Below are 24,155 nucleotides of genomic sequence, written 5' to 3'. Positions count from 1 at the left end.
ACATATTTAAAATCAGTGCTTGCGGTGGGAAGAGAGTCAGTAAATGGCCACCTACAGCAGGAAAACTTCTCTATCTGAGGCAGCTCCAGTCCCTCTTAGTGGTGTGTGACAGCAGTCGTACACATGAACTACGCTTTCATCGGTTCCAGGTAAGCTGAACGTTTCGGGTCACAGAATACGTCCCCGAAGTAGCAGGCTGAAATGTTACTGGCCAACGTTTTTTTGAGCTATCTGACTTTACTGAAAGGAAATCCTGTACACTACGAACCAAGTGAAATGATCAAGTACATGCTGTTTCTAAGTTGTCTCCTAAACCTCCTAGATATGAGGTCTGATCAGCGTGCTCTGTGGTTAGAGGTTAAAAAGCAGATTATAAAATACCTAGATTCAGATTTTTTTTTGTCCTGATTTGGCCTAAAATGGAGTGTATTAAACAAATTCTGGTCTGCAAAAGACCAGAATCAGTTAAAGCTATGAAACAATGTGCACTACGTGTCAATATTCTATTTCACTTACAAGAAAACACTAAGTCAGCTACCACAAATTAAGATATTTTCCTGATGTGACTTTTTTTTTGTTTTGTTAAAAAATATGTGGAGTAAATGTGTTTTTTCTTTTTTTTTTTTAATTCAAAGTTTCAAACAACAAGATTCTTTTCTTTTCTTGAAAATATGTAGGAATCCAAACTAGTGTGTTTAGAGTCGGTTGACTGTGCAATCTCTTAGTGGCAACTGAACAGCTACAAAAAACTTTCTTTTTTTTTTCTTTTTTTTTTTGAAAAATCTCCCCTTTTTTCCTGGTTTAAGAAGATAATAGTGTATTATCGCTCTGTAGCCATTAGATGGCAGATAAAAAGCCCCCTTTTAATATGTGGGTTTGATTTTTTTTTTTTTAAACGTTTTTCTTTTTTTTAAAGCCCACACCAAAGAGGAGGGCACAAGGCAAAGCTGTATGAGTTATTCCAGAAATTGTGGAAATCACTTAGGGCAATAATAAAAACACTTCAGGGTACAAAAAAGCTCGACTACACATTTCAGTTTTCTTCCTCGAAAACACAAACATAAATTGGGCTTAACGCTCCTTTTGTTTTCTATATGCACCTTGGCCTATGGCGTTTTTGCCCTGTGGCCCGCAGGGCGGTTAAGTGCGCAACACAATAAAACCAGTAGAGGTCCAGTTTCACTTCCCAGCTCTCCAGAGTTGGGCGAGTTTTAATCTCAAAACTCCCACTCGACAGCCTCTTCTCGACTCGCGGCCTTCTCCAAGCGGTGGATTATGTTGTTCAAGTTTGCTGCTTTCTTTTTCCTCAAGGAGCTGTCTCGCGTGTTCCTGGAGCTCGCGGCCTCGGAGAAGCTGAACAAGCTCTGGAGAGAGTTGGCTTTCTGCGAGCCTGCGGCCGGTGTCGAACTCGTACTTGGCACGCTGGAGATTTTCTCTGAACTTTCTTTTGACTTGTAGGAGCTCTCCCCTGTAAGGACTGAGGTGGAGGCAGCTGAGGTAGAGGCATCCCCTTCCGTGGCGGAGTTGGGCAGTGTCTCCAGAGCTTCTCCCGAACGCTGAGACCCCGCTGGAGAGCTCTGGCGCGGCGCTCTGAGCCTGCCCTCGTCGTCGGTGTCCTCCAGGCTCTCCGTTCCCAAGAGGAATGGCTCCGCTCTCTCCGAAGGCCTGGCGCCAGGCAGTGCCTCTTCCCCCGCTTCCAGAGCCGACTCCGCTTGCCCTCCCTGAGACTTTGTGGTTGCATTGCTGTACTCGTCCGCCTCCGGACCGCTCGGCTTTCCTTCAGGTGGGCCTTCCGCGTCCACGCCGTCGCAGCTGTCTCCCTCTGAGCTGTGAGCGGCTCTGCTGCTTCTCGCCGAAGGAGAATCGCTCGACCCGGCCTGGCTCTGGCTTCCCGCTTGGATCTCCTCGATGAACAGCTCCCGGCGGATGCGAGACCTAGGAGACAGAAGAAAGGGATGGTGAGGCTGCTGGTGGCCACGCAAAGCCTCGCTGCCACGTAACACGCGCCTTCCCAGGGTACCAACACCAAAATCTTGCAACGCCCTTCCCTAAGAAGCCAGTTTGCCTTGGCTACAGGACAGCTGCAACAAGCTGGGGTGGTGGAAGAGCTCACATGCTCCAATTCAAAGGACTGGCGCAAAAAGCGTTCGGAAGAATGTGAAATATTGTCAAGATGCTCTTAATTTTGTTCTCCCCGGCCACACACCCACTTCTAAGCCTGCTGTGCATGGAAGAACCCAGGCTGCAAAACTTGGACTCCTCCAAAACACGGTGGGAGGAAGATTGGTCAAACCCAGGAAGATTGGTCAAACTTTCAGCAGAATACCCTTTCTGGTAACCTGTTCAGTGCTTAGTTTTTGAGAGTGACCCATCTGACCTTAACCAGCATACTTAGTAATGGTAATGACTACCCGTTTTAATAACCAGAGCAGACATTATGGAACAAAGCAAAAATATAAACTTTATGTGGATAATCAATTCGTAATAATATGATTTGCGAAAACCAAGTGAGAGAGTGTTTTTCCTTTATGATTTCAAATGAAGTAACATTCATAATTTTATGCTGAATTTTTACAGCTCTGGACTTGGTTTCATGGACAGAGATGAAAGGCTTTGCAGTCTCCTATTCCCACAGGATGTCTGACATCAGGAACATGAAACTTTACAATACACTGGACCACAGAAGGGATGATTTTAAAAAATATGAATACATTTCTAGTAGATCCAGTGGAAAATAGCTTATAAATGAAAAGGAATCCGGACTTCACTAAAAAATGAACCACAATCTGTTTAAACAAAAAAGAAACAAGGAAAAGAAAAATCGAGAAAAAACAGCCACCAAGGAGAAACCAAGATGAAAGAAAGTTCATCGTTGTGAAACCCCTCCAGGGAAGCACTGCCTTTTGACAGGTTGTCAGTCTAGAAGCTACTCTGACTTCTGCCTTATTTTTTATTTAAAAAATCGATTTCAGAACATGAATAGTGACAAGGCAAGCAGTGCATTTCAAGGGAATTAATACACTCCGTGTGTGGCTAAAACTACTTGGGGTTTCACCTTGTGCCTCCTGTTTCTGGAAGCATGTAATAATCCCATAAACGCACTGCCCATGCCATTTAACTTAGGCCCTTCCTTCTTCCTTCTCTGCTTAGGATTTTCCATGATCCTCACAAGCACAACTGAACAGTTTATGAAAAAACACCTTAGGGTCTAGTCAACTCTTTCTCTGTAGCACCCCATAAGCCATAAAAGCTTACGAACACTGTTCAGGTCCCAGTCTGCAGCCTCAAAGACCTGTGATCAAGGATGAGACTACAAAGGGAGAGTTTAGCAGAACTTCTGTCAGAGTGGAAGCAACACTTTTGGTTTTAAGCAGGGAGAATTGCTAAGGGTCTTGCAGATGACAAGTGAAACACCGTCCCAACACAGATGGCTTGTAAGAATTTTTCATTTATCCCTGATCTTGCTACAGAAGACAGCACACAATGGAAAAAAATGTGATGAATGCAAAACACCATCTGAATACTGCTTTTGAAGCTAATGATATTATTGACTTGCTTGAAATGCAAGACTATTTCAGCAGTACTTGCTGACTCTACACTTTTGAAGGATTTAGGGGGTCTGTAATTTTCCCTAGGAGAATATTATACACCTAACAGCAGACCACAGGTGCTAGCATTAATTTGCTATTACCATTAGTTGCATGCATCCTGGATTATCAGGCTGTATTCATGCCTATAATCTCCCTGCATGGATGCCGATACAGAACATGCTGCTTCTGTAACATGTACCAAGTCAGGAGAGGAAACAGGGAAACAGGTAAGAGCTTCATGCCTGCATAGCATTTAAAATAGCTCAGCTCCATCACGATACTGAATGATGACATGCTCATTGAATAACTGATCACTGCCCTATACTGTTATATATATGTATAAATTCAGTGTCTGTGGAAATCCCTGTAATTCACATCCAACCCATTGCTTCTGAAATCTAATCTGGCTCCTGATTAATTAGACTATTAGGTCTCTATTGTAAAGAACTGGTGACAGCAGCTAGGAAATTCGAGAGCATTCCTATCCGTGGAAGGTGTTGGCCTCAACACCAACACATCCTGTTGGCATTTATCAGTGTAACTCAAAATATCAGAGATCTGAAATTCCCTGTAGAAGCCTTTACACAACTCCAGGAACTCATCCAACCAAGCACAATGCTACAGTTCACTGAAAAATATACCCATGATAAGAGCAACAGAATTTAGGATCCAAGAGCACTAGATTACAATTCAAGAAAGATGATTTCAATTCCTGATGCTCCTGTATTATCATCCCCATGACCTTACTGAATCTCTGTGCCAGTTTCACCATGTGAAGTTGGCTTGAAATTCCTATTTCCTACTCACTCTTCTGTGTAGTTCCTAAGACAATGGAGCATCCGACTGGTGTGTCCTGTAAGTGCTTCACTAATGCAAGTATTAATTCAAGGTTTATTCTTACGTTTGTTGTTTCCAGAGCTCTACAATTGCTACGGATGCAAAGTAAAAGACTGGGAGAAGTTTGCAAATGCAGCAAAATCCTTTATACCTATTTATATTCTGAAGTGAATTACTTCTTTGCCTGCTGAGGACTTTTTTGAAGTTTCTTCTACTGTGGCAGATAAATGCTCTTGCTGACTTCCCATCTGGTAGATATAAAGCTAGATTGTGCTGTAGCAACGTTCCTTGGAAAGTGAGGTTTGGGCTGAATCCCGAAAGAAAAGCATCACTGTAACAGGATTCCCAAGAGAATGGAAGACTAACATGTCCAAATCTGTCCCTCCCTCATGTAAAGCTTCTTTAAAGAAAAACTAGTATTACAGAACAGCTACATGGTCTGAGGGTTGGAATTGCTTCTGTATAAAGAGTCTTCGGTTTGGAAGAGCAATGGTTGAGGGAAGAATATAAAAGAGAAATAAAATAGTGTGGCCTGAAGAAGATGAAGAGGGGAAAGACTACCCATTATGTACAACACTTGAGCTGCAGAGCAGTCTGACCCTGTTCCCCTAGCAGAGCTTGTAACTTTTTTGCCACGTCCTGCAAATGATTTAAGAGTACTTCATGCACAAAAGTTAAGAAAGTTACTGTACTAAGGAACAGAACAGGCAAGTGGTTTGGTTTTCAGTGCTGCTCCAAACAGGTTTACGCCATCCCTTTAAAGGCTGAGAGACTCAGCAGAAGCACATCTGGGATCAGGTCCAGATCACTCAGTGCTGTGAAGCTGGTGCTACCCAAAAGCTTATAGCACCTTGTTTATACGATTTTTATTTTGTATACAACTGTCAGCACCTAGTCTACATTAACGTATAGCTTGGTGTGGCTAAACACGCTGATCAATCATGACTTGTCACGCTTTCTCACAGCACGCCTGAACAGGAGATCTCATGATAATGAGGAAGATGACACATGCCACCAGTGCTCCCGCACTCGTCTGTGTAAGTGAGAACAGCACATTTTGCTGTCAGGCCCAAGCGAACATATTTTCATAGGCATTCCTCCAACTTGTGTATAATTGCCTAGAAGTGGGAATTGGAATAGAGGCCTGTGTTTGGAGAACTCTGAGCAGTGAAAGAGGCTGCATCTGTAGCGAATTCAAGTCAATGAAATTCAGTGTAAATATGATTACTCGTTGGTTATAATTTTTAAATTTTATATTGTTTACTATAAACATTATTTTACTATTGTACATAATATTTCTGAGATATCTCATTAAACTATTCTTCTTCTGCTTCAGCAACTTCCCCGTGAAAAGCTGAGAAGGGCTAAAGCAGAAAATACCCGTTAAATGTTAGCAGTTTTCTGAAAACAAACAAATTTAGCAAGCTGCTGTAAGAATAATTAGGAACATTACTGGCTCTGAGTGAAGGAGCAGAATGGCATTAAACCTGGTATCTTAACTGTACCTGTTTAATATTCATTAGAACAAATTTTGTGGAAAAAAGTCTGCTGAACTAATTAAGATTCCCAATACCAAGTACAGCTGAAAATATGTTTATTCAAATCCTTCTAAGTCTCACATGCCATTCCAGCATTGTTTCTTTTTATTGGTGTCTCTAGGCCAAAACCTACTTCAACTCTTCAGATGTTGAGAAGGTTCCCTCTAATATGAAAAAGGATCTAAACAGACCAACATCTTATTTCGTTTCAGTGGGACTCAATGATTTAATCATAATAACAAAATAAATCTGTGGCAACATCTGACTTCAGGGTTATCGGTTCTCTGTCCTTCATGGCTGTGCAAGCTTCCCAGAAATACCGCACACATCATGCCTATTTTCAGAGCTCAGTGACCCAAGACCTAGAAGAAAAATCCTCTTTTTGCTCTTATGCTGGAAAAACGTACAATAAAACCAGTGCAATTCTGATACCATCCAGCAGAGGACAGTTTGAAGCAATCTCTGCCAAGTGACCCAGACATAAGATGTACAACACACACCTATATGTATATATATATACACGAGTGTGTGTCTGTGTGTATCTGTATATGCAAGTAAAAAAGACCAGTCTTGCTTATAGCAATGGGATTTATAAATATTCAACACAGCAGTGGACATCTCTAGATCAACGCCCACCCCAAAAGCAAGACTTCTGTTTAAAAGCACTTCTTACATCAGTATGTGAATATTGCTATTCCTCAGGGATGACTTAAAATTAGTCTGGAGCATTAGCATTGCTGTTAGTTAGAACCTCCCTGCTGTCAAAACTGTTCATTTTGTACAACTGCTCAGTACTAGCAGAAGCAGACACACTCTGCTGAAGGAAAGTAGCACCCTGCCAAAGCAAATAAAATAAATACTTTATGAGTAGGGCTCCTGGGAGATCTCGTACCTGTAATTGTGGAACCAGTTGATCACGGTGCTGGTTTTCAAGTTGAGCTGCGTAGCCAGTTCCTCAATGGTTTTTGGTGATGGGTATGGCTTTTGCTGGTAGGCTCGTTTCAGAGCTTCCTTCTCTTCTGGTGCCAGCACCACCCGGGGCTTCTTCAGCTGATGCTGCGGCTGCGGGCTGGCCCCCTGGCTGTAGTCTATGCCAGCGGATGAGGACTCACAAGACTGACTGTCACTAACGGAGCTGTGTCGCCGTTTCATGTAAGCTGAAAGAGAAGTGCATCAGATCAGCCCCAGCTGAATACAAATGCAAAATCAATGAATATATGAGCTGTGGAATAAATGCGAAGATGACAGGCTGTAAATGCATGGATGGGCTATTCAGGGAAAACAGAAGGGAAGGGATCAGAGCAAAGCAAACACGGGAAGGATGCAAGAGACAAAAAAAGAAGAAGGGAAAGAAAAGGAGGTAAATTGACTGGAAACCTGTCAGAGTTTTCTGCTTTTTCTATGAATATGGGACATGAGTAACAGGGTTCAGTTAGCAGGACTGATTTTAAATTCACTCTTTCAAGGGTGGTGAACTGCCACATAAGCACCTGATTAGGACAGCTACCCTTCATTTAGGCTTAAATGGTTGTGCTTGTTAAACACTTAAGGTGTACGCTAAGGTCTCCCTGACACTTAAGGTCTCGGAATTAAAAATACGCCTCTGGAGGTTGAAGGCAGCCACAGCTCCATCTCCAACACACGATGGCGCCCAGAGCCCGGCCATCCCGGCACCGGGCTGAACAAACCCATCAGGCGTTTGATGCTTTTTCTTACAGATCTTCACTATCGCAGGTGACAGGTTATGAAAGAAAAAACAGCCCACAAAATCCTCCTCCCCTATACAAGGCTCTTTCCCAAATGCCTGTACTTTGAGGACATCTCTCGCTGCACTACCGCAGCTCAGGGAGGCTGACGGCAGCAGCCTGCGATACCACCGCTGACCCTCCTCCCCAGCAGGGACTGAATTATCCTGGCAAAATTCTGCGAGGAAAGAGTCCCAGCAAACGCTGTCACTGCCGTGATTGATTTACACTGTGCGAAGGGAGGTGGGATTTACTGCACCTGGCAGTATCACGCACAAGCATTGCTAATGAGGGGGCTGAAAACAGCAAATATGGATGAATCTTGTCAATAAAATATTTAATAGCCTGTTAAATACCTTCTAGATTTTTAAGAGTTTAGGTATTCAAGAGCTGCAATTTGATAACCTTGCCTATTATGTTCCAGATTACACCAGCCTGACATCAATCAAGCAGGCACTAAATCTCCAGCAGCCAGGAGCTCTGATTGGAGCCAGGGAGCAATGTGGGGCAGGTCACACCGGCCAGCAACTGAATTCTTCAAAAAAATAAATTTCTCTCTCTCCACAGCTCTGCCTTTAGGCTGCGGGTGCACAAAGAAGAAAAATTCAATGCAATCAAACAAACTGCAATACTGAAAGCCTTGCTCATGCAAGCCAACTTCTTCTGGCAGAGCTCCCTACAGGTCTGGCCATGTCTTCTGTCTCCTGTGGGTTTCAGCATCCCGTCCTCTACGTCGTGTTATGTCCAGTGGGACCTTTTTACGCAGTGTCTTACTATTGTTGAACTGAATTTTGAACATGCTCTGTAACCTTTGGGGGGTATCTGCATGGCCCTCATTTTGTTTTTCCTGAATATGACAGATTACCTGTGGATTGCCTACTGTGTAAGATCACTGATATGGAACAGAGCGCAAGTTGCTCGTGATCCATCACTCTGCCACGATACAGTCCTGCATGTGTTTGAAATAACTATAAAAAGCAAAGTTTTAGCTTCCATTTTTTAAAAAAAAATAAACTTCATTTAACAGATCACCTATTTAAGCTGTTCAAAGCAGATGTAGAACTGTGATGTGATTACAGGTAAATGAATTATTTCAAGGTGACCTATTGGCTTCATTTTTGCAGCATTCAAGGAATTGTTACAACATTCAACCACAGAATTAATTGTTCCAGTAATATAAGCTCACATTTATATAAGGCCTTTAATTTCAAAGACTCTTGGGTGTTATTTCAAACTTGCATTGATAAGCTGGCAATACACAAGGTTCCCTTGTCTATTTTGGCAAAACAACCAAGAGGACTGAAAGACAACATCTACCCCTTCAGCAATGTGCAGCAACTTCAAGGAGTCCCTGAAACTAAACAGAGCCTTGGGTGGAAGATGTAAAACGTGTTTAGGCTATCTCTAACTGGAGTTTCTGGAATTTGGTCAGGCGACTGAGTTAACACCAGACACCCATGCATCGGGATGCTCTGAATCTCTCCTTTCTCTGCCCTCCAAAGGATGGCATTTCTGGCAGCTCAGAGCTCCCAGCTTTAGACTCCTAAAGGCAGCATGTAGCTGCGATAGCTTGGGAGGAATTTCATGCCCTGTGCCTACCTCTGCTTTTGTAACCTCACAAAAGGTGCAAGGACTTATTTGGATCTCTCGTGTGAATGGAACAAACCATACAAATGTACATACTTCCTTAACATAAAAATAAAGTCCTGCTGTTATGTCATGGCCAATTGTTTTCCTGGAGGATAATGTATTATTAGAACAAATTTCTGCTGGGCCAAAGGCACAATCCTGGCATGTGGCCATGTGCTGAACTAGTACCTAAGCTCTAGGCTTTAATGTCTCTCTCTGGAAACTTTATAAAAGCTTTTCCTTTCTAATTCTTATTTTAAACATATGTGCTGCATGTAGACAACATAAGGAGATCATTCAGCACATTTTCAGTGACAGCGAGGCTCAAACTGGAATCCAAGTTGCAAACACACTTGATTTTTGGAGACGTTTGATTTTTGTGTGTGATGGGTCTCCACGTCTCAGGAGACCTATAGAAAAAAACGACCAGTGTAATGTGGGCAAATGTCTGGATGTGCATCTAACACCAACTTGTCAAGGCCAGCTCTCTCTGAAGCCTTGCTACCTCTTCTTTTCCCCCTGCTGTTGCCAGCCCAGCATTGCTGTGTCCCTCTGGGAAGACTCCCCAGCATGGGCTCAGCTACAGATGATGCAGACACCACTGCAGAACTAGTGGCTGCCCACTGAGGTAAAGCAGAGCCCCTTCTAATACAATTTTTATCTTATGCAGTATTGAACAAGATTATTAAAAAGTGAAATAATGGGGAAATAAAGGGAATTAAATTTTCTCCTGACAGCAGGCTTCAGTACTGTTCAGTGAGGAGTGTGACGTTACCAGCAGCACACACACTGGGAGGTTATAAGGAAGAGGAATGAACTCCTCCTCGGCAGAAAAAGTGGTGCAGAGTGTCTCAGCCTACTGAGCGGGAACCCCTGGCTTCCTCCAAAGAGGTTCATTAATGAACATTACCGATTTTCAGAATCTCTTAGAAGGGCTTTTAAAGCATAAACTTCAGACTGGCAGAAAGGGAAAAAAAAAGATATATGCAGCTCACCTGCATCATAATTATCAATCTACTCTCTCAATAAACAGAGGCAGAGAAATAATTGATAATAACGCTGTACTGGTAGCAGATACAGCTGCATTGTCCTCTAGTTGCCATTAGCTTAAGGGAAAGTTGAATTCTTTATGTGGCTCTAGTGCAATTTAAAAGGTCACATCACAGGATCATGCAGGTAACCTGCATGAAAGGATTTTGCTGAAAATACAGGGCTGAATTCAGTTTGGAGTGCTCTGCCATGAGGACAGCTCTTACACAGTTGAGGCGCTCAGTGCAGAGACTCAAATGATTTATAGCCTTATCTCTATTCAGGTGCCATCTACACAGCATATGTATTGCACAGTATTTGATAAGAATCCAGTTTAGAAAACAGTTTTGAAAGGATATTGTCAGTACTACTTTTAAATTATTTTTATTTTATTTTCCTGCATTATGGGTGATATTCTCTTTGAGGCTATAAAAATCCCGCTAGTTGACAATTTTATTTCTGCTGTATTTCTAATACAGCGAAACACCATCATGGCTCCCCTTGGTTTACAATTGTAAGTGGGAAACCCCAGTGGCTCGTGCTCCCAGTGGCAGATCACACACAATCTGAGATAAGATCCCGCACACTGCATGGTGTTACATGGGCTAACATAACAAGGATTTGATTATATTCTTAAAAGCATGCAAGACCACAGTTTTCCCAGAAGCTCCCTCGCTATAATTTTTAATATAATCACAAAGTTCTTGATCAAATGTGTTAATGCTTTCAGGACATCAGTCAACAGCAGTGCTTTCAGTGCACACGATTAATGCTGTCTGTACTAATATCATTAAGGGATAGCTTGAGAGATGTATATATCATTAATTAGTTAACTGCTGATAATGGCAGTCTATGAGCCTCTCATAAAATCACACATACACACTAAAACCAGGGCTCTGAATAACCACTGTTTTTTAGTAATCAATTTAAAATATAGAGAATAGGCTAAGATTATCAGGATATGTTCCCTCCTAAGATACCTGAAATAACGTAAATCTCTCACAGGTGCATGTTCATGGCACGGCCATTTTACACAAGTGTGTCTGAATAAAATCATCTTCCCCAACCCTATAAAGGCTATAGACTGAATTATTCTCAAACACCCTTTCATAAATGCTGCATTTTTCTTGCCTCTTAGTAACCATCCATGCAGGACTGGCAAGAAGATCTCTCAGGAATCAACACACAGCTCCTTCAGCCCAACATCTGTGACCAGCTGCAGCACCATTAACTAATAACCCAAAGCCAGCTCCCAAACTCACATTTCTCATTTGGTAAGGCAAGTTATCAGTGATACACCAGGGCCTCAGTAATTAATCTACAGGAGAATATAGCAATGATTTCATGACAGCTGGTGAATATTCAGGGTTTTTGTGTGTAATTTTTTTTTTTTTTGGAGATGTATCTGCTTGAGCTAGCATCAAATAAAACTAAGAAAAAGCTGTTATGAAGTCTGTTTGAATAACCTTCATAATACTGGATCAATGCTGCCTCTATACTCTTTATGGAGAATTATAAAAGACACAGTCATCTTTGAAATAATGGAAAACATGAGTCAGCAGTCAGCTCCAAGTTACCTTTTTTCTCCATTCGTTTCATATCCATCAGCTTCTCCACGTTGTTGGGATCGTTCAGCCACAGCTGCATGCGGACAAAGGGTTCTCGTCCCTTCAAACTCAGCTTGTGCCAGGGCTTTGGGCGAGCCAGAAGGTCTGAGACAGAGCCTTGTGTTAGCCCTAGGATTGTCTCCCCAAACAAACGCTGACCTAATATGAAATTGAAAATGGCATGAATTCATTCAGCTAAGAAACAAGGCAAACTAAAAAGACAGAACATATCTACGAGATCATTCATCAATTATTCTTACTTCAAAATTGCTTGAAAACCCAAAAGAAACATTTAGAAGAATAAAAGCTCTCCCCACCCACTAAAGGTGTAAATATTGAGCTTTAGTTTAATCCTTAGGATCTGACTGTGGCAAAGAGGGGAGCTCAACACCTTTAAGGATCAGGACCTTACAGTGGAAACAGTGTGCATAAAGTTAAAATTAATGAGATTAAAAATAAACCAAACTTGCAGCTAAGCAGGCAACTAGTGAGAGCAGTGAGGCTACTTAGCTCTTGTGCAGGAGGGTACTGCAACAGCTTCGTTCCAGCAGGGCAATCCAAACATTTCAAGCAATCAACGAACCAAAACCAATGCAACCCCCATTCAGCAATAGTCATTTAAGTGTCCTCAAAGACATGTGTAAATATTTTCTGTGCTGTACTATCTGTGGTGTTCTAACGGTATTTTAGCAAGTGCAGATAATCACATTTTACAATATAACAGCTTTTCCAGTTTTTATAGCCTCTACAGTACTTCTAGTTAATAATTAATTTTACTTCTTTCACAATGCTATTGTCTGGCAGGGTAAAAACTAAAAATGCTTTTCAATGCACAGCATTTGTAAGTGCATTAATAACGCTAGGTTTATATGGTTAAGATCTCAGTTATTGAGGACTGTGGAAAACGCCTCTGCAGCTCAAACCCAACCATACAGCTGGTTTCCTACAAACCTTTACTTCACTTTTGTTCCTAAGCTAAACTGCCTTGATATGCAACAGCTTTTCTTACAAGACAAAGCCTGAAGTCATCTGAGTCACCACTGGTGATTTCTGATGGCAGTGCAGCTCTCGTGTATTTTGAAGGTAACCCAAAGATCTTCCCATCCCCACCATGTTTAGGCCTCAGGGTCTTGTGTCTGATCCTTGGCTTCTGAATGCCCTCACCCCAACACAAAGCAGAAAGCTTTTCCTTCATGTCCTGGCAGTGCCAGCAGTGTTAGCCAGTGGCAGCAAACAGATCCTGAGGGGTCAGTGCAGATGCCTGGGGGCTTGTCCTCCTGCAGCAGTGCAGGACATGCTGGCACTTGTAAAAGCACCATCAGCTCTTCCCTACACAGCCTCATCTGCTCCTGACACAAACAGGACGTGGAAAATACCGGCTCTGTAGCCCCCTCCCAAGTGCCTGACTCCATAAATCTCCTCCTCCTCTTTGAATACCCCACAAAACTTCTGGCCTCATGATTTTTTTTTGCCTGCACAGGGAGATGAGGGATGGGGGGCTCAGTTAACAGCAGGCGCCCATGCAGAACACCCCATGCGGATGAGAGGGGGAGGTGGCTCTGCAAAGCTTTTGGAGGAAGCAGTTGAGATTATGAAAGGTGGAGGGGGGAAGCAAGGACAGGGTTAGCAAGCGAGTCCGCTAACAAGCACTGGAACTAACCCTGAAAATAGTTCTTGCAGACTGAACAAAAACCTAACATCAGAATTTACTTAAGTTCCTAAGTAATAAGTGATTTTCAACTACCCTCAATACCAGGAAAATCAGAAGTAAGAAGCAATTCAGGGCCACCTTCAGAGCCCCTGTATTGTTAACCTACTGCCTCCTCATTTCTCTTTATGTTTAAAAAGATGGGTAAGACCTTATCCATTTCCCTTTAAAACGGCCAGCTACTTTTGAGCTAGGACTGCTTCTATAAAAGCATTTTAATTTGCCTTACTACATAACTTTCCTTCGGTGCTGCCCCCACTTTTTGTCCTCCGGCTGCGCCCTGGCCGCAGTGGGGTGAGCAGAGCTCTGACAGCCGCGGCGCAGCGCCAGGCACTGCAACCGGCCGTGTAAATGGGAGTGGGGACCTGACCCGGGTCAAAACAACCCACCACCAGTAAAATGGGCAGTTCTGACCCAGAGCAGCTGGTCTGGCTTACTGTGCAACCATACGGACAGGAATACTGGCACTCATGCACAAAGGGACCAGAAATAAGCAGCCTGGAGCAGGTACTAGCAAGGCTGCTGAAGGAAATGACCTTCGAATTACAGCCCAGGAATTAAAAATCCAAGGAAGGAGATAACATCACGTTCTTTAGGCATTAAGGAACAAGCTAAAGATGTTTGTGTCATTTATCTTATCCTAGGATACAGCAGGGCAGGACAAAACACCTGAAAGACTCTCAAGCCAATGGAGAATGTGTTAGAAATCATTCTCGGGGTAGCAGATGTATCGCACTCCATCTTCATCAGTGTTATTAATAACTTAAATATTTTTAAGCACAGGCTTCCTAAAACTCCTGTTAATTCTCCCCATCTTTTTGCCTAATGTTCTTCACACCTGTTCCCACTGATGTAGCGGCTCATGGAGGAAACTTCCTGCAAATTATGCTGCTTTCATGGTTAGTCCCAGCCCTTCCTGCAAAACCCCCAAAACTGCAATCTTTCAACAGCTCACTGCATTCGCTTCCCTCTGTATCCAGCTTGTATGTGGCTCAACGGGGAATCACTGATAATATGACATTTGGGGGTAGGAACACTAGCAACAACTCAGTGTTAATGCTGCCAGCATCGTTTGCTAAGATGGTGACTGCTGAATGAACGCTTAAAAGCACGGGAGGAGAGACCCGCCAAACCCAAGCCTGGTTTGCCGAGCCATCTGGAATAGTTTCACACAATCGTGGTCTTTACTGGCCGATGGTATCTGAAGGGAGCCACCAGCGGTTGCCTAAGATAGGTTCACAAGGCCCTGTGGCCTAAGACAGAGAAACCTGTGCACCAAGCCAGCCTGGTGCACTAGCACACTGAGGGCGCAAAAGGAGACATTGAAACTGGTTCCACACCTAATGCAGAGTTTGGGGCACATTTCCTGGCTCTTCTGCTGCTTTTTAGGCTTGTCAGCCACACTGTAGGAAAACAAAAATCATGGGAAATAAAAAAGACTAAGTAAAAATGGCATCAAAGCAAATGTAAACAAAAATACTTTTTTCAAACCTCTCTGGAACACCAGAGCAGGTACAGCACTTAACAGTATTTTGCTTCAAACACTAAGGGCTTGAACTTGTAAACCCTTCCCGTGACGTGTGGCTTTATCTGTACATTAGGTCCACTGAACTAGCAACCACAGTTTGCCTATGTCAATGTGCACGAGCAATTCTGCTGGGTTCAGTGGAACACTCTCATGCAGGGTACGCCCAGGATCAGGGCCATTTTCTTTTTTTTCCCCCAAATTATATTAAATGAGAACTTGCAACCTCCCCCACCCCAGTATTCTTCCCCCTTTAAAAAAAATCTCTGACAGTATCACCTGTTATGCTGTGTCTAGCTAAAAAAGGGCTTCCTTATGTACTGAAATAAAGGAGTTTTTACTTATACAGTCATAACATTCAGATGATATTGATAAAATTCTTCTCACATACATATCAGCAGTCTAAACCTAAACTTAGCTTTTTGGACCCATCTCTAGCACATGGTGAGAAACTGGCATGTCTGGAGACTGATTTGTCTCCATCGGCTCAGACATCTACTTCGAACATCTAAATGCAGGTGAGATGAATCCCATGCTCAGCACCAAATGCACATATAGGTAACGCTGGTGCAACCTTCCTGCCTTCTACCTAGGAATTTCAAAGGATTCCTAAAAGTTTCCCAATGCCTTGTGAGGAAAGCAAGTGTTAAACAGATAAGAACTAGTGATCTAGAGGCATAGTGGCAGCATTAAGCGTGGATTTCACATACTCAGATCGGGTTATTCCCTTTGACTATTCCAAATATTGTCAGCCATCTCAACATTACACTTAATTTGATACCTAAAAACTCATCTGCAGGCAAAAGCAGCCTTTGCTTTGCGTGTCTCTAAGCAATATAACTGAATGGCCCCATACGCCTACCTACGGGTTCATATAAACTTCAGCTGAGCCTGAATTTACCATCCTAGCTCTGCAGGCACACTACATTTTCCCTTGTGATGCATCTCCCTTTCCAATCATGCTGCACTCCTCTACTTCACCTCTGCCTGAACTGCTGAGGCCTTGAACCTACAAGCATGGGGAAATCAGCATTTCTCCAGTGGAGACCTTACTGGCTTTGGGGTTTTGGTCATCCTGACAGCCTGCTGGACTGCATTTAGGGAGGTGGGAGCAGCATCTGGCTGGGGAGCCAGAATCAGAGCTTAAGGAGAGCAAGGGTATCATCATATATTGGTAAGTAGAGTATGACAATATGAAAGCATTTTTTTTTACTCTTTAAAAACATCTTTTTAAAAGGTGAAAGCTAAGGCCAGAGTCAAAACCAAATATTCTTGTAAACATTTACTGAAATATAGCTTAGAAATAAAAGTATGAACACTTTCATTTTATTTCGGTCAAGAAATGAGAAAAAAGCGATTTACCAAGATTGTTGTCCGTTAGCACTTCTTTGACCCTTTTTGTAATGCCATACGTATCCAGCTCAGGGGACATAGCAACCAGTTCTTGAATGCTGAGTGCCGAGTGGCCTGACAGTGGCAGAGGTGTTGTGGACTGGGATTCAGAAGCAGACGGCTCACTAGATTCTTGGGATTTGCCATCCTTACTGGTCTCTATAGTGGGACAGGGCTGCTGTACCAACTCAGTCAGGCTTTTCACTGATTCACTGGAACTCATAGGAGATTCAGGAGCAGGACTGCAACTGGCAGAAGTCTTTGGAGTGCTTTCTGCAATTAAAAAAAGAAAAAAAGTCCCCACTTTAGCATAATTGTAATGTTTTGATTGCAGGATATTTAACTTTCCTCTCATTTATATTCTACCTACTTAAAGAAATGCCTAAGTATGCAAAACGTTACTTCTTATGACTTGGTTACTGAAAAGCCTCCTTTTAAAAACAGAATTATTTTCTAATTTTATCTTGAGTAATCTTTTCTTTCATATAAAGACAAGAACATACAAATAAAAATCAGGAATAAATGAAGTGCAACTGCTTGTAAGGTTGCACGGAATTTCCTTGGTCAGGAAATCTTACAGTTCTGCTTTCCACAACATTTTTGTATAAGGATGCTCTTAAATCAACCATTATAGACTGGTTTAAGCCTCTTTCTATGACCTATAAGGAGCTCACTTAGCCACTATGTGGTACTGTCAATAAGGGATTTTCTACAATTGATACAACTTTACATCTTGAGACTGGTATTGATTTCATACTGTTTATCACATGCATCATGTTTTTGCACTTCTCTTTGCCCAGAAATAACAAGATTAAAATACAGTTTCTAATTATGTTGTATTAATTAATGTGTCTGAGAATACAACAAAAAGATGGCTAGTGGATCAGGAGACACCAAAATCTGTTATTTTGACACTTTGAAAGAAAGCTTTCTGAATCTGTTAATTTGCCAACAATAGGTTCTGTACAAAATGTTGTTTTCCCCTTGTAAGTTCACATTTATTTCTCATGGAATGTACGAACAAGCTTATGCAGAAAATCCAGACATCTAAGGGTACTGTCTAAATATTTTTTTAGAGGACCCACATGTAAACAATGTGCTTTAGAACAATTCCCTTAAAAAGATAAAGAGTGCATTCAATTTCTCTATGTACAGTTCCATTTTTGTGGGACTGCTTCCTTCTCCTTGCTGTCTTACATCTCATTAGCTGCCATGGTTAATTATAGGTATCTCAGATTCATACATCAGCAGATTCACCTCAAGATCTCTGGAGGAAGCTTATGTTCACCATCGTGCAAGGATGAGGCCAGTCTGCATGAAAATCCCAGTCTCTGCACAGAACTGTGTTTTCCTGAGATCTACAACACTTCTGGGCAGCAGCTCGCTCTGCAGCCATCCCTACAAAGGTAACGGCTAACCCAAATCCCCCCTTTTTTCCCTATCCAGAGAACAGGCAAGTCCTTACAGAGCACGCAGCTCACGCAGCACGGATGGCATATCCTTGGCACTACAGGAAAACACCGCGTAACTAAAAGTAGGGTTCAAATGGGGCAGGGCTCACGGTGTAATCGTGGTGTTCAAGGCAACAGAAGCTCTCCTGATCCTGCAGTTTAAGAGAGGTTCCCTGACACTGAGCTGCTCTCAAAGCAAGCAATTGGACTTATTTCTTAGTGCTTTATGAAAGATGCAAAATAGGCAGACATAGAAGGAAAGCAAGGTGCATATAAATCTTTAAGGCGAGAAGGATTCTATAAATCCTATTTCTTTTCTCTGCTCACCCCAGGTCACCATACAACTGAATATAAAACCCAGCAAATGTTATTTTTGTATCAAGAGCAGCGGAGGAATTGTACTGTAAATTTGCCCTGATTCACCCATGCGAGGGACCAATTTGGCAGATCATCCATCTTGTTCACTGTACACTGTCAGGGATGGCATGAATTCCCTACATGATAAACAGATTTCTTCTCAGGTCTGTGTCCTTTAACCCACAGCAAGGTCAAAATTATGGCTGCCTGGCTAATAAACTGCACGGCACTCATTCAAGTTCCCTCTAATTTTGTCCCTTGTGCCAGCTTATACAAATCTTACCGAGTAACTAGAGCAGCTGCAAATTTCCTATACAATTCCTCAGCCGAGCCCTGTAAACCACATGCACACACAGAGAGCACAAAAAATCCCAAACCAAACCAAAACAACCTCCCCCCCGCCCCCCTTGCAGGACTCAACAAAAGCTTTTACTGATGCTTTCTCCTCCCTCTCCCTTCCCTGCCCAGCCTGATTATGTAAACAACGGAGGTAATCTATATTATAATCTATCACCGAAATGCTCCACGGTGCTCACATATTAGCTTATTTATTTTTTATATCACACACCGAGAGCTTACTTGAATTTTGTTTTTAAGACCAATCTGCTGCTTATTGACTCAAAAAAAAGGTAGGATTATCTGAATCTAATTTTGGAAGGCAGTACAGATGACAAACTGCTTTTTTTTCTCCCAACGAAAGGCAAGAGAACAGCGATTTCAGACGAGGCATTATGCGCATCAACTACAAATAACTCCAAATATGCTCCCCGCTCATTTTTAGCACTTTTCCCTTATGGAAAAACATTTCTGAGATGATATAAATATTGGAGGAAAAGATCCATTATTTGGAAAAGTCAATTCAATAATCAAATAACGCAAACATTTCCCGTTAATCTACTTAAAAAATTAAATAGACATTTAGAGTACAAGTGATTGCTGACAGAACAAAGGGGAAAATTGAATGTATTCACTATTACAAATTAAACTGTCAATCTACAGTCATTTCATATGTTTTATGAAATAATTTGTCTGCATTCATTTCTCTCAAGTTCCTCACAGGACAAAGAAACAAATTCAGGACATCTGAAAAACAGATATTAAGATTTCAGAGGCAGCAATTGAACATTTCCAATGAAACTAATAGTGAAAGCGTATTTTTTTTAAAACATGTTCTGTTTTTCTAACCCCAGACTTACATGAAAAATAGTGCCAACTTAAGAGCAATCTAATTTCTAGTGAGCATGTAAGCAATGCTCGCTGAACGTTTACACATGTATTTAGAGAAGAGGAGGTCGTTTTGTCCAGATGGGTGTAAAATTGCGTTACGTTAGGCTCTGGGTATCCCATCATGCACAACTGGCAAATCCCACACTATTGACTTTAATAAATTCCAGATAAACTTTGCAATACCAAGGGTGCTTTGCATTTTGCATCCCAGCAGCCTGTATGCAGTTAAAAACCTGAAGCAAAAGCCCAAAAGCTTCAAAAATAAGGTGACAGAAGTAAAGAGCTAGAGAGATCAAGAGTATTACCGGTGTCACACTCTCTGCAGCACCTGGGAATTTCTTGTTTTTTATTCATTTTCTGAAGCCTCAGGTAGTCAGAGAAGTGAGCCCTGCCCTGCACTTTGTAGAGGCCAGGAGAAAGACCTGCAGCAAAACCCCTCCAAACTAACTTGGTGGGAAAATGGTGTCTGTCAGGTCCCAAGTATGTGATGAAGATATGGGTCAACACGATGACTTTCGATGATCAAGAAGAAATTGGGGTAACATTTGAATAACTACTGGTTGACACTGACAAGTGTCATCATCCCTAGAGAGGGACTTATCATCTAAAATAAAGATACATCAATGAATGGAAACAAACTCAACATTATACAAATACCTCCTCATTTTGTTTTCTTTTTAAATACTATTTTTCCTATATAAAATTGCTGCTTGAAAGACCATCTACTGCAGCATAACCCAATGCAATCATTATAGCTTGCCCATTCCCCCCATCTATTTAGTACCTGACAGTTAAGAAAGTCAACAGACTTCATAGATCATTTGGCGTGTACGACCAGGGTTTGGCTGAGCATATCATGAAACTGGCTGAGAACTGTAACAAACTGACCTTGCCTTAATTATACGGATGCAGAAATTCCATTGTGGCCTTGCATTCCTTGTAGCAATGGATGAAGCCAAATCATGCTTTGGTTCCATCCATCCTCTCTACACCCTCCTCAGTTTCTATCATGATGTAGTTTTAGAAAATGTGAGACAGTCTGAAACAGAGTTCTGGCCTCGGTTCATTGGGTATGGCAGTTTTCCTAAACTTAATATTAAATTCTCTTGTTCTTCTCCAACTGCAAGATATCCTGTCCCTGTGCTAAGGTCAGGCCCCCACCACTGGATCCTGGGTCTGTAACTCGTTGAACACTGGTTGCAGAAGGTTTTGGACTACTGTTATCCCTCCTGTGCCCCACGAATTACCTGAAAAGACCTCCCCCAGCACAGCATCTGCCCAATACAATCCTCTACAAGGTCTCATCACGTTCTTCCATCATGACATGATGAAGTCCCCGTGGGGTGTAACCAACCACCGGCTGCACTGGGCTCCCCTCCAGCACAACACTGCGCTCCTGAGGAGCATGAGACAATTCATTGCAGCCTGCAAAACTGCAGGACACTGCACGAGGGACTGTTTTGATGATGTAGAGGAACTCTTCCACCTGCAGGAAGCAACTTCACCACATCCCTATGTAAAAAAGGAGTGGTACAGCTCAGACCCACAGCACACTGCAGCTGGAGCCTCCTACTGAAGCTCACCTCAGACGCAAAGACTTCCAGCTCACACTTGCTACCCTCCCCTAAAAATCACAGACATCTACATGACTTGACACCAGCCTCTATCAACAGCAGCATCTAGTAACAGCGTGCTGCAGAGCCCTGGGTACATTTTCACCAGTCCCAGAAGCATCACGCTGCTGCCTGCCAGTACGGGCAGGTTCCCCAGGTACTTCTTGCACGTGTTTGGAGAGCTGCAGGTTTGCCACTTGTGCTCAGATCCTGCCTCAGCTCCTTTTATGTCCTCTTGTGAATTAAACGGTGTGCAATAAGAGCACCCAAACTCACAAGCGTCCAACACAAGCTCAGCACGCTGAGCTCCTGCTTCCAGCACCCTCCACTTCCCCAAGGAGCACCCTGCACTTCGGCAGCCCAGGAGCAATAAACTGCCCAACCGTGGGTGCTAGCACGAGCCAGTAAGCTGCAAAAAGACTCGGGGGAAACAAGGTACATGGAGAAGTTGGGGGAAGACCATGCAAAACACAGAAGGTATTCAGGGGCCTCTAAACGGATTATGAAAAATATTATATTCTAAAGACAGCAGGCAGACAACAGCTGCCTTAAGTTTCAGAGAGAAGTGGATTGAAAAAGCAGATCCACTATAATTTTCAGAGACAAATCTCTGTAGTTTATCTGATCCACTATTTAAATTTCAATACAGAGTCCTCTATCTGCAGTAATAATAACCTAAATTCCATTTAGTGTTCATTTGAGCAGTCAGGATAAAGTCATTTCTTATTATCTCCCCACTGTGTAAAAAACAGCTTGAAGGTAGGAAGTCAGCAAGCATTTTCACCAAAAAGTAATTATTGTAAGTGACATTTTTACTGCTGGCATGCCATAAGGCGAACTGCGCATTTGGAAGGACAAGTTGCTAAAACAAAATGACAGGGTGCTCCGTGACATTCCGACAGGAACCCAAACATGATTTATCTGGCGGTTGGGTTGATGCACCACTTCTCGTGATGTCCCATGCCTGGGCTTCAGGTCCACGCCAGACCAGTGGAACCCCCAGCTCCTTACCACGGGACAGCAAGAAGAGGATGCTCCGCGCACGGCAGTGTGGGATGCAGCCAAGCATCCCCTGCTCCGCTCGTTTCCTTTACGGCAAATTAGTACGGAAGATGAAAGCAGACAAATGCGGACAGGAGCTTTCTCGTCAACCTCTTAAAAGAGCATTTGGTACTTCAGGGCCTGCTTTTACCTCCTCATACAGATGAGTTAATGGACAACAGCAGACCTGGCAGGCTGCCTGAGACCCACGTGTTGCACATCGGGACTGGATGGGTTTCTGTGTTCCCCTGGTCACTGGGCTGCCCACTCTGTCCAGTTTGTAGACCAAAACCCAGGGAGTGTTGTCCTGAGAGCCAGGCCCTCCTCACCCAGCGCATACTCAGGACAAGTTACTGTTTTTCAGGGTCTGACATTTCCAGGCAGATTTCTCGTTCCCAACCTTCTGCCTCATTTTATCTCCAGGAGCACTGCCTTTGCGGGATCTCCTAAAACACCCCAACAGCTCTCCACATTAGCAGCCACAGCGTGCAAGTTTGATCTCTGTAATAAATCAGGTAAGCATTTGTGGAACAACACTGCAATGCATCCCTCTTCTGACTAATTAAACGAAAACACCCGCGAAAACTGAACTCTTTCTCGCAGGTAGCATTTTTGGCGGATTTACTTTACGTGAATGAATCTTGCCTATTTACAATGTGCAAATTAATGTGGCTTAGGAAAATATGATCCTCCCTATAAACTCCCCCAGTTATTTGTAGGGAGTATAAAAACCTCCCTCCAGTGTGCACACATAATGACATGAAGTAGGTAGGTCCGTGTGTTCATGATTGCAAGCGCTTGCTATAGTTATGGTTATACATTTCCACCATGACCCGGGGGATTTTGTTTGTTTGTTTTACAAATGTTTTAACTTTGGGGAAAACGTTATTTTGGGTCTCAGCTCAGGGAAATTTTATGTGAAGGGGGGGAAGGGATCAAAAGAAAAGCCCTTCAGGAAAGCATGCAGATGTATGCGTGTCTGCACTGAAAGGGGAGGAAACCAGCTCTGGCTAACTCAGAGATTACTAGGGGAACACTAACAATAAAAGTCCCCATTCTGCACAGGAATAACATACGTCAAAGATAGAAGTACATATAACCAGCTGAAGGATCAGAGTAAATGTTGAAAGTACCTGAAAATATCTGCTTCTGAGTATTGTTGGAGAATTACAGGGTGTAGCTGCAACTTTATGTTGCATTTTCAATAATTACATGGTTAGCTCTGTGCTTATACTAAAAAATCTGTGCTTATACTAAAAAATATATGTTTTTAGCCATTCTAGAAAGCAGAAGGAGCTAGAGAAATAAGATGAAGTTCAGAAAAGAACTGGCATTAGAGTCATGAAAAAAAAATTACAGCTGAACATTTACAAGTTCTTAGGTAAGTTAGGTGACCAATTCTCCTTGCAATGAATGCACACTCACAAATGCCTCACAGACTCTTGGAAATCACACTGCTGTGCCCAAAACTATGCTAACAGTGCAGCTTCTCTTGTGGGGCTCGCTCCTCTTTCTCTGGCCTTTGTTGCTGAGCACCCTGCCCTGGCTGGTGAGTGCTGGCAACCCTTTCAATGCACCCCGCACCAGAAAGCACCTAAACTCTATTAATAGAGAGGTGCTTTGTGCCCTGCTGATGCAAAATGCCTCATAAGCTGAAATGTTCTGGTCTGTACAACATAAGCACTGTGGTAGGGCTGGATGCGGGGAGGTAAGTTCAGCTACATGCACAGGAGGAATGGCCAAGCCACGTCTCAGAGAGCTCAACGACCGTAGGGTGGCACCAACTCAACCCATCCAACTTCCACCAGATTAGGAGGGCTCTGGGATTTGTCCACTGGGGTGTGGATGGGCTCGAGTAGGGGCTAC

At 42.8% G+C, this 24,155-nt stretch overlaps 1 protein-coding gene across 5 annotated transcripts in view; it reads right to left on the bottom strand.

Moving 5' to 3' along the window:
- Window positions 1-24,155, bottom strand: part of CUX1 (cut like homeobox 1) — a 268,484-nt gene that overhangs the window by 28,167 nt on the left and 216,162 nt on the right. For 4 of the 5 annotated variants that reach the window (XM_032200831.1, XM_032200835.1, XM_032200832.1 and 1 more), the window contains 4 exons: window positions 16,571-16,873; window positions 11,946-12,134; window positions 6,858-7,122; window positions 774-1,935 (listed from right to left, as the gene is read on the bottom strand). The exons of the other annotated variant lie outside the window; for it this stretch is intronic. In XM_032200831.1, coding sequence (XP_032056722.1) covers window positions 1,218-1,935; window positions 6,858-7,122; window positions 11,946-12,134; window positions 16,571-16,873 — 1,475 coding nt within the window. In that variant the 3' untranslated portion in view covers window positions 774-1,217. Of the gene's footprint in view, window positions 1-773; window positions 1,936-6,857; window positions 7,123-11,945; window positions 12,135-16,570; window positions 16,874-24,155 lie in introns of those variants that run through there. 5 annotated transcript variants of the gene reach the window in all.

The sequence above is a fragment of the Aythya fuligula genome, chromosome 20 (genome assembly GCF_009819795.1).
Source record: "Aythya fuligula isolate bAytFul2 chromosome 20, bAytFul2.pri, whole genome shotgun sequence".
In the NCBI taxonomy this organism is placed as follows: Eukaryota; Metazoa; Chordata; class Aves; order Anseriformes; family Anatidae; genus Aythya; species Aythya fuligula.
This window is presented reverse-complemented; position numbering and strand designations above follow the sequence as displayed.